At 43.1% G+C, this 11240-nt stretch overlaps 1 protein-coding gene across 1 annotated transcript in view; it reads left to right on the forward strand.

Moving 5' to 3' along the window:
• Nucleotides 1-6057, forward strand: part of FAM13A (family with sequence similarity 13, member A) — a 122365-nt gene extending 116308 nt beyond the window's left edge. Inside the window, 4 exon segments of the mRNA XM_009995869.1 lie at nt 401-484; nt 4460-4656; nt 5347-5448; nt 5931-6057. Of these exon segments, the coding sequence (XP_009994171.1) occupies nt 401-484; nt 4460-4656; nt 5347-5448; nt 5931-6057 (510 nt within the window).
• The last annotated feature ends 5183 nt before the right edge of the window (nt 6058-11240 follow it).

Raw genomic sequence — 11240 nt, forward strand, 5'->3', positions numbered from 1 at the left:
CAGCAGGAAATTAGGCTCCTGGAAAGCAAGCCTGAAGAGTCTGGGCTTACAGCGTAGCTTTGGAGAGCCAACCAAATGTGTGTGTGTGTATCTGGGCCTCGGGCTGGGGATTATTTTCTTGCAGCCTTTGCTTTGTAGTTCCTCCCCAGCTAGTTACAGTATCCAGGCTTTTTTTCTTAAGCTTTTGGCAGCGATGTTCCTTGCTGAGCAACATCCTGAGAGAAAACAGCCCAAGATTGAGGGGGTTTTGCTGGGCATGTTTTTCTTCTTTAAGAGACAGATTCCTCCTGATGGCCCAGGGATGAGATAAGGGTGAATGTGTGGGTGAGAATGAGCTGAGAGCAGGTGGTGAAGGAGAAAGGGGTTCATAATGTAACGTACTTGTTAACACCTGTCACAGGGTTCCCCCTCCAGCAAGCGGAGAAGCCCTTTGCTGCAGCCAATTATCGAGGGCGAAACAGCTTCCTTCTTCAAGGAGATAAAGGTGAAGACCTCCAGCTGCTAACTAATTGCTCAGTTTGCATCAATTTTTCCCTTGTACCAATGAAAGAGAATGATTGATTGATAAATTTTTTCCATCAGTGTTGATTTTTTTGCAGTGTCCTCCTGAAAAATCAGTAGCTGCTTTAAGCCTCACCCGTTTTGATCAAATTCTTCCCTTGTTGTAGATAAGACTACAGTATTTCCTTGGCTTTGCATTCTTTCCTGTCCTTTTACTTCCCCTCCACCTGCACATAATATATTTTACTTTGCTTAAAAAAAAAAAAATCACACTTAACCTTTGTATGTTGCTTTTTTCCCTTGCTTTCCTCCTCTCTTTTTAATTACACTAACTTGTTTTGTGGTAGTTTCTCTCACTCCAAAGCTGTGGGGCTTGCACACAGCACTGTGGCAGAAATGAGCTCTCACAAAACTAACACTTGCATGTGGAGCCAACTGGGACACTTAGGGGATCCCTACCTACTTCCATTCACGTGCTTATTTTATCCAGGGCTTTTTGTCACCACCTTATGAATGGTATTTTTAACCAAGTCACATGAGGATGGAATTAAGAGCAACTCGGTTCTGCTAGTGAGCACTTGGTCAGATTTGGAAGGCAGGATTGTGTTTCCTTCTCATGCTGCTGTGGAGTAGCAGTTCTTGGTGGTGAAGTCTGCTAAGATACTGGGACTTCTTCCCCTGGGAAGGAGGGAAGTCCAGCAGTTGACCAGGACATGCAGTGTGGAGCTGGACCCTGGTTTGCTTTCATTACCCTTGCAATGTAATGGGAAAAAAGTGCTTCTGCACACTTGGGTCACTTAGCTGTTAATGCAGCCAGAGTTTGTTTAGTGGCATAAATATTGCAGATCTAGACATCTGAGGTGGTTTGATTATTAGGCAGTTACAGTAGGTTGCAAAATTAATGACCTATTCGAGGTATTAAAACTAGATTGCAGACTGAAGATGTTAGCCTGCTGTTTGGAGGCTGGTTAATCATCACTGAGCTCCCAGTATTTTCTAGATAATTGTGGGATCAAATTTGCAATAGTGGTCTGATGGGGATTATTCTTGCTGCTGATTTTTTTTCTTTTACTATGCCCTTTATTTTTCACTTATGCTTGCGCCCAGAGTCAAAACATCTAGCAGTTTTTGGTGATTTCTGATGACCAGGATGGCTGGTGCTGCACCAGAACAGTATTGCATCCTCTCAGCAGTGTCCCGCAGAGAATACAAACCTCTGACTGAAGATCAGGGGGACAGCCTTAAGCCCATTAACACTTACATGCCTAATAACACTTAAATGGGGTCCTGTGAAGCTGCTGTGGCAGCATCTCACTGATCTACACTGAGAACTAAAGAGAGGAAATCACCAAAAGGCCCCAAAACTTACCCCATGCATAGGTCCGCTGTGGACAGAGCACTGTCTGTCTTGACAGGCCACTCACACTTTCAGTTTGTTGGGTTTTTTTTTTAATTTAAAGGGGTTTTTTTAAACACTTGGGAGAGTTGGATAAAAGCTTGAAAGGCAATTTGAGTTGAAGTCTTACCGAACATTTGGGTACAATATCTTGAATATTATCTGTGTTGAAAAAGTCATGGGCAAGCTTGCTTGCTGGGAGTGCTGCTGATGGGATACTCTAGAGATTTTAGTGTGTAGCTCTGGAGATTTTAAATGCCTTGTGATTGTCTAAAGATCCAAGCATATGTAATGCAAATGGATCTAGCCAACAAAGATCATTCTGGTTGAAGATGTAAATGCCAGTGCAGGCTGAAAGTAAAATTGCCTTGTGAAATTTGTTTGAAGTAAAGGCTTTAGGTGGCCATTTCCATTCGACTTCTGGCTAAGAATCCTTTTAATTCTCTTATTTGTTTTAAACAGCAAAATGCTTTAAGAGGTCTTGTGGCAGCCAGATGCAGTGTTTAGGCACTGAGGTCTAAGCAAGTGACATTTCTACACTTTATTTTCCTCCCATGGGTTTCTATTGGCAGGGGGCTCGCTCCTGAGCTCTGGGCCAGAGTAATCCCTGCTGGCTTGGGCAAGCGTGGTGGTGCCCTGGAGTGAGGCAGGTCTGTGGGGAAGAGGCTGCTGCCAGATTTACAGATTCCAGTGACACCTTGCATCTGTCCTCAGGAGCAGTTTGTCACACTGCTTATGAAAATTATCCCTTTCCTTTCTCTTCAGAATGGGTATCCAGAAGCAACGTGCTCTCTCAGGAAAGGACATGGGAGCTCCTCCTTTGGTGCCAGAGAGATTCCCCTAAAATAAATCGTGCCATTTTTATTGCTTAGATTGATTTAGCAAATCCTCCTCCATGCTGCATCAGGATTGGCATTCTCCTGCTTGCCCTTCACCAGCAGAGCAGGACAGAGTGCCTGGGGACTGGGAAATGGCAGTGAGTGATGGTCTCCCTTCCTCAGTCCAGCCTGAAGTTGTTTGCAGGTTTTAAGGACATATATGACTACTGGTTTATGCCTTCTGTTGAAGCTGTATCATTTACATCTGGAGAAATGGTCTTATGTAATTATATGGTAAATAATGGTTTTAAGTTTCACAAGTTCTCAGCAGATTTTCCTGAGATGTTTTCAAATGTCTCTGTATTATTGCTCACAACTTCTCTCCAGCTAATCTTTTTTTTCATCCTCAAGCCTCCATTCTGGTTTCAATGTGGCTTTGCATTGTATTTTCATGGCCTAGAGCTTTAACATAAAAAGGAAACTCTGGGTTTATGTAAATGTGTGCGTTTATAAGTCATTGACTTTGAGGATTTAATGGGGCAATGTGAGGTCCTAGTGTTACTTTCTCCCCTTTCGCTTGAAATGTGGGAGCAACCTCTTAGGAATAATTGAATTATTTACAAGGAATTACATGAAAAATAAGTAAAGAAAATTGCTTCTTTTGGCTCCAGTGCAACAATATGTTTTTGCATGTACTTAAGTATTCAGTGATATGAACTCTCAAAAGCTTTTAAAGATATGGATATGCTTAGATCCTTCTGAGCTAGAATTCATGGTTGTAAAATAAGTATATAAACACATGCATGCATATTTAAGAGAATTACTGGGCATTCGTTACCTTCCTCTAATGCTCATGCCTCGTTCCTTTACATTAAGGTTGAAAACTGACTTCTAGAAGTGTCTCTGTGAGAGAAAACTGGGCCCTGTTCACTGAAAATCCAAATGATTTCTGGACAGTGTCCAAGTACAAGCCCTGTATTTGAGAACGCTGTGAATTAGCAAATTCCAAGTGCAGAAGAGACTTCCAAACCTTGTGTCCAATAATAGTTTTGCCAAAATATTGAGCACAACCAGTTCATCAGTGTATTTGGAGGAAATTGCACTTGGCAGAGTGTTTCCACTCCAATTTTTAGTGTATTCTAGCTCAATGGTACAAAGTTGGTGCTAGAAAGACGTTAGCAACAGCAGTCCTTTTACAGTCCATCATACCCCACATTTGGGCCATTGTAAGAGTAATCTGAGCTCATTGATCGATCACTGAATGAGCACTTGAGGGCTTGAATTCAGCCGTTAGAGAGAGCTCTTGAGCTGCATCTATTGAGAGAATATTTAGTACTTTAACCTGGCAGTTGGCATGGTGCCAGCTGTATTTGCAGGGAAACAGAGAGGATGGTGGGTGTGCTTTACACCGTCTGCATTGTGGCTGGAAGTGGTTTTGTTTGTATCAGAATCCAGAAGTTAAAGCAACAGGTTCCTAAGAATCCCAGGTATTTTTTCAGTCAGTTGGGTTGCCTTGGGTCTCGTTAGCCAATCTGAGTTGGTGGTCACAGTTTCTCTGACATGCTTTTGTAGCGGGTGCCGTGCTGGTGGTCTTCTTGTGTCCTGTATTGCTTAGCAATTAAAGTGCTTGCTCTGCCTATCCACCTACCTGTTCCCCAGTGCATGTGGTGAAAGAGGGCACCTGTTTCTGAGAGGGGAAGCAGTAACCTGTTCTCTTATGGGGGTGCTCTGTCCCTTTTTTTAGGAAGAAGAGGAGGGATCCGAGGAGGACAGCAATGCGAAGCCAGATTTCACAATTACCATGAAAACAGATTTCAGCGTGCGCAGCTTCTTGGATCAACTAGAAGATGATGCTGATGGCTTTGTTTCCCCAGTGGATGATAAGGTGCCATCGAGGAGCAATCAGGATATGGGCCTTTCAAATCTCCACGAAGCATCCATGTATGTTGAATTCACAAGCAACTTCTCTAAGTTATTTCTTGCTAAGATAGCATTTATTTGTCAGAAAAGTGTCTAGAGGGGTTTTTTTTGCATTTGTGATTTGAGTCAAAGGTTTTTGTGCTTTATTTGTAAATGCAATAGACACTTGCACAAAAGGGTTTGGGAAGAAACTACCAGGTCCTAATACTGATATTTTACTTCAGCATCTCTGGATTCTAGTACTAAATACTAGCTCCACTTCACCACTGACAAGCCTTTATAATGAAAACAACTCTGTACTCTACAAGGTTCTTCAGGTTTTGGAGAGGTCAAGCTGAACTAGCTTTGCTAGTTTTGAGCATCTACGTCTGACGCAAACACACATAGGTCATAGCCTAAGTCATAAGCATTGGATCTTGATCCCATAAAAGTCACCAAAACCAGACCCATCTTCAACAAGTAGGTTTCTTAGAAGTTAGTGGTGAATTGTGAAATGCACAGTTGATCTCCTTGGAGGCTTTAGTGTAAGTGTCCTGTTGTTTTGCTGAACTAAATTCAGATAACTTTTTGTTGCATCAGCTTGCCAGAGCTGCTTGAAGGAGCAGCTCCATTGCTTGGCAGACATACAATAATACATTTGTAGATTTCCTGCATGTTTCCTGTCATAATTGTGTACATATGTATAATCTTGTTTATACTTAAACCCAACAGCCCTGAACTTTTAGAGCAGCTCCAAGAAGTCAGGGAAGAGAAAAAGCGAATCAGAAAAAAATTGAGAGACTTCGAAGATAACTTTTTCCGACAAAATGGAAGGTAATTTCTCAGCTGTCTCTCTGTCCTTAAGCTACTTTTAATCGTTTGACAGCTACAAAGACCTCCAAATATGGGAAGTTACCTGAATTCACTACTACATGCTACTGCACCATCATCAGTGTTTTACCCATATTCATTACATCTGCCCATTAACATGAATTACTTTTCCTGCCCCTGCAGGGAACTTCAGGGACCACAGCGTCTTCGAAAACTTTGTCTTAGGACAAGTAGTGGGAAACGAAGGTACATGTTGTAAAAATCCAGTTGCCTCTAGCACACCTGACAGGAACAACGGAAGAGTTTCTTGGTGACAGGATAATTGGGGTTTTCCCTCCCAAATGATAAACATTTTGGTTTTGTTTCCCAATGGGGAGTGCAGGAGAGGAGATGCTTTGTAGGTGTTTGGGGGGGAACAGAGGGAGGCTGCTGCAGGAAGACGTCCTGTTACAGAAGTCCTCATGATCTGCTTTTGCTCCCACTAGGAACGTGCAGAAAGAAGACCGCACTCCTATGGCTGAAGAGTACAATGAATACAAGCAGGTGAAGGCCAAGCTGAGATTGCTGGAGGTCTTGATCAGTAAAAGAGATATTAGCTCCAAGATCATGTAAAGGAGATTGTCTTGCCAATAAACAAAGAGGAGAGCGCACCAAATGGACAAATGCATGAAGTGGATGCAGCAGGAGCCTGGCTGGGGAGAGCTGAGGAGCTCCCTGGGAACTGAAGGGCCATTCCCAGAGGCGGGAGGGGGAGGAAAGGTGGCTTTCTGTCACTCTCTGCACTTGCTGTTGCCCAATCTTTCTCCAGGCCTGATACCAAAAAATGGAGTTTGCCAGTGTAGGAGACATGGCACTGCACTCAGTGACTTCACTGAAGGGATCCTTCTGTTTTGATTTGCTTACAGATCCTGTAATATTTAGCATATCAAAGCCAGCCATGCTATTCTTTTTTTCCCAGGATATCATAGCAAGAGGCAAAGTAGGATGAATAGTGATTAAATGATCAAATAGCTTCTACTTAAGAGACAGGTGTTCTGACTGATCTCATATGAAGACACAGGTCAGATGGCATCAAGACTGTTCTCTTGTAGCTACAGTGAAGATTTACTCAGACTTTTAACCTGGCTGTTTGGAGACCAGCATCTTCTGTTGCTCTAAATAAGTGCTGTAAGAATCTCCCTGTCATCACCCAGAGCTGTTGTGAGTTACAGTTTTGCCGAGGCTTGAGTTGGGTTTTCTTCCCACTTTTTTGATGGCTGAATCGACCGAAGTAGAAGAGAGTACTTGCACCTTTTTGGTATAGCAAAGAAAATGAGCTGTGCAGCAAGGTTCTCGCCCACTTGTTCTGCTTGGAAGGTGATACTATGGAAGTTTTTAAAACCTCTTTTCTAACAGTTGCCTAAACAGGGTCATAATGTTAATTCAGAATCCCTTGGGACTTTGGTAGCTGATAGGTTAAATGTCTGGTGTCAAGCCTCTGGAAGGCCCAGCCCATTCGTATGTGTGCTTCAGCATTTGATACAGATGGTGGAGTCAAAGCTAAACAGTCCATGTGGGTGTCGTATCTACTCACTAGCCTAAATGTTGGTCTTCTATGGACTCCATCAATCATACTATGTAGGCTGCAGCAATGACACTGTGGTGATGGAAACAGAGGATATCTTCTCTTCCCAGGGTGTATCGGTGATATGCCAGCCCAGAAGATACTGCAGGTAACTAAAAGCCTAGAGCTGTGCCTTGGCTGTGGAAAGGGCCTATGTCTTGGGTGCAGCCTTTTCAGGTTTGTTCATGACTTTCAGAAAAGAGAGTCCTGGGACACCTGATTCCAGGGGCTTAAACAGGAGGAGCTCCTGAAGGAGTGGAAGGCAAGTTCAGGAATGCACAGTGTCTGAGGGCTTACAGTTCTGCTGTCCCAGGCACCTGGGCTTGCTCTCCCACTGCAGAGGCTTGTGTGCCCCAGCTTGCTCTGCCCTGAGCCAGGACTCAGCCCTGATGTTGCAGGGAGAGCATTTCTCTAAGGCTGCATTTTGCTTTGATCTGCTGGGGAGCTGATGTGCAGAAGCCAAATGGCTGAGATAAATGCAGTACCAGGTTGTCATAGCCAGGCCTCACTTGCATTGTGCCAGAGGAGGCAAGAAGAGGACCCCAGGAAAAACTTCTCCCCCTTCCTTCTTTATATGGGCAAGTGGGCTTACAGATATAGTTGGGTTGTGGTACTTAGACTTACCCCCTTCCGTTTGCTGCATGTGCTATGTATGCCAAAACTGATGCCAAGAGTGTTCTTCTCTCTTCAAGATCCCATAACCACTTCAAAAGGCAACCTTCTCCCAGTGGGTTTGCCCATTGCTGATCTGGATGGGTAAGGCAGTAATGTGCATTAATTAGTGAAAGCATTTAGGAGGGGGACTCCCAGGTTGTGTTTGTTGTTTTTTTTTACTGATTGCAGAATTGTCATTTGTATATAAAATCAAAGCAGACTGAATTTCATCTTTCAAAGAGTCCAGAGAACTTGTGTGCTGAAGTGGGGCTTGGCTTTTCAGAGATGCTGAAGTGATCTTTCCATCATTTGAGGGATATGGAGCTTTGCTCTGCAAAACTGATCCTTTGAGTGTGTTAACTGGGCTGGCTAACAGGCTCTAAAACTACTTTTGAAGATGTCTGACTGGAAGGAAAGCCTGACCAGTGTAAAGCCCTGTCTGATCACAGTCTAGGAAAACAGAGCTGTGCCTTTGTCCTTCAGCCTGCTCTTACAGGCTCTTCTTCTCAGAGTCCGTAAGTCAGCTCTCCCTAGTTGATTTAGATGCAGTAGCTGAGCCAAACTGGCTGCAGTGTCCCTCTACTATAGAAAGTGTAGGATGAGAAAAAATGTTGGATTACAGAAAGGCCTGTCCCTCTTTGGTGTGGTTCAGGCCCAGTTCAGCAAAGCAAAAGCAGGTGTGGTGAGCATGTGCCTCAAGCTCATCTGCCATTGGGGTTTTGCTGAACTATTGTGGACTAAAGCTTGGGCACTTTGCTGAATCCTGGACATCTTTACGTGGGCAAGAGAAGTAGTTTCTTCCCTTTCTTCATAGTCATACATTTTTCCAGTGGTCCAAGGCCTCCCAGGAGTCTGGTTTCTCTGCTTATTTTTAAAAGCCTATTTGCACTGTGTACTGATAAACTATCTGTTTTGCTGGGTTTTGTCCCTGACAAATCTTGATAAATGATATGTAGGGAACAGTCCATTTTATTTTTAAACTGATGAGATTGTAGCATTTTCTGATGCTTAGTTACTGCTGTTTACATGGTATATTGCTAGAATTTCAGATAGTTTATATGAAACGTAAGTACAATTATGCACTTTAGAGAGTTTATATTTTTGAACTTCGAAAGCTAAGAGTATAAAAAAAACCTGTTAACTGAGATTGTACATTAAAAGAAGAAAAACCCACACCTAGCCATCTCTCTTTGTAAGCTGTTCCAAGTCTTTTCCTGTGCCAAAAAAAAAAAGAAACAACAAACAAAAATCAAAAACCAACAAACAAACCATCATCTTCCTAGTTGCAAAGTGAACCAGTAGGAAAGGCCATCATAGAGAAGAAGTGAATTTTAAAATTCCAGTCCTGGAAAGATACATACAAATGCTCAACTTTCTGTCCTGGGTTTTCAGATGCTGTGACTCCCCTCTCCCAAGCCTGTCCAGGAGGAGGGCTCCAAGGCCTGGGCACTAAAAATGTTGTCTTTGTATCTCCCACAGATTATTTGACTTCCCACTAACCACAAATAGCCAGGAATGTTTGCCCTGCCACACTCATCTCAGTCATTCCAAGCAACTTCTGTATGTTTTGTTTGATGATTTGTCTCTGCCAACATCAATGACTGTTGACTGGAGAACGTTAAATACAAGGCTGTGTTTTTAAAAGGTGTGAAGTACTGTACAAAAATCTACTTTATGTGATATAAATAAGCTGTTAGTGTAAGACAACCTGTTCCCATGTCACTAGAACAAACTGCTGTAGGATGGCAGTTCTGGTCTGTTGGGCTTCCTATCCACAGGGGCCATTTCAGACATGTATGTCTGTGCATTACCACATGGTGGTATCATAAATCATTGCAGTTTGTTTAAATCATGATGATGAACAGGTTGTGGACAAAAAAAGATTGCAAGAGGTAAAAGACAGGAAAAAAAAAATGTCATTCTTATAAGCTGCATTTGGTTTTATTCTGTTTACTCCTGGGTAAACAGTCAAATAATGGATGTTTATGTTAAAGGCAGTGAAATTAAAGCATTTTCTCTTTTAATCATTCTGCTAAGACATCATCAGTTGTTATTCCTGGTAGTGTATATGTTTCAGAGGGTAGGTGGTGCCAGACATCCTCCAGCCTAGAGTGCTTCCAGAGTCCTCTTTGGAAATATTTGCAAATTGGTGATTCACCAGCACGTGAAACAAGCTGCCAGGACAAGCCAGGCTGTAGCCTGCAGCTGTCCCCTTCACACCTGGCACGCCAGCAGTGCCACCATTGGCCACCACATGCTCACCAGTGCTGCAACAGTCAGCTCCCTGCCTGAGTTTTGAGCAAAGTTTTCAATTTCCCTTCAGTTTGCCTATCTTGCTACTTAACATAAATACTCTGAATATGTATTTTTAGTTTGATAAGATTTATTTGTGGGTGTTAACAGATGTAGTACCATAAGTAACATTAATTACTAATTATGTTGGTAAAATATATATTGTGTTTTATATATACACACACACTCTAACATACATACATATATATATATATATATGTGCACATGGCACCTCATTGCTAATCCTACCTTGATGTGCCTACCTGCAGAGCTGATGGAAAAAGCAGCACCCTTCCTTCATAAGCTCAGGAAGCCACAATCCCACGTGATGGAAAGCCTGTAGTAAGCCAGTAAATTAACTGGATTTGCATACACTAATGATGTCCCACAGTGCAGGAGAGCCAACTGAGGCCACATCATTGTCGGCAGAATCCCCAGGCTGCAGCTGACAGAGGACTTGCCTGACTTCAGCTGAGCCAGGACAGGCAGATAAAAACACAACATCCCCCCACCCTCCACAGCACAGCCCCTCATTTAGGAACTGGTGCACCAGGATCAAATCCAGGTGAGGAAGGAGAAGGGCAGCACTGGATCCAAGCAAGCAACCAGGGGACAGACTGGAGTGCAGAGATGAGCGGCTCCCTTCTTCCAGGTTCTTTAGATGTAAGCCAAGACCAGCAGGAGAGGCAGTGCAAGTGCCTGGAGCAGCCTCTCCTTTGCTTCCTGACTGACACAAAGGCAGCCACTCCAACAGATTTAAACATCAAATTTATTGCATAATACTGTACTATTTACACACACATTGAAAATAAACATTTGATATAATTGTATATTTGTCTTCAATGCTGCATTAGAAAGAGTCCGGAGGGCTCTCAGTGTAGCCCACAGCTCATCTTAAAAAAAAACCCAGAAGCCTAAAACCTTTTTGTTACGAGGTGCGACGTTCAATACTGAATATTGAACATGGTGCATAAATACTATGTCCTAAGAACAAGTCAATGTCAAAACCACCCTAGGCTTAAAATGACATTTACATCAAGACCTGAAAAATGGGGAGGCAGAGCCTGGGGCGGGGGGGAAGGAAATCATTCAAACTTCATTTACTGGGGAGGTGGGGCTGGAGAAAGAAGATAAAGGCTCTCCAATCTTACAGGATAGCTTTAGGGAATGATTTTTGCCTACTGGAGTCCTAATGTGCATTTCTAGTCTAATTCATACAGATTGTCCTTTAGCCCCCCCCCCCGCC

Source organism: Chaetura pelagica, unplaced genomic scaffold (genome assembly GCF_000747805.2).
Source record: "Chaetura pelagica isolate M959 unplaced genomic scaffold, ChaPel_1.0 scaffold142, whole genome shotgun sequence".
NCBI classification, from domain to species: Eukaryota; Metazoa; Chordata; class Aves; order Apodiformes; family Apodidae; genus Chaetura; species Chaetura pelagica.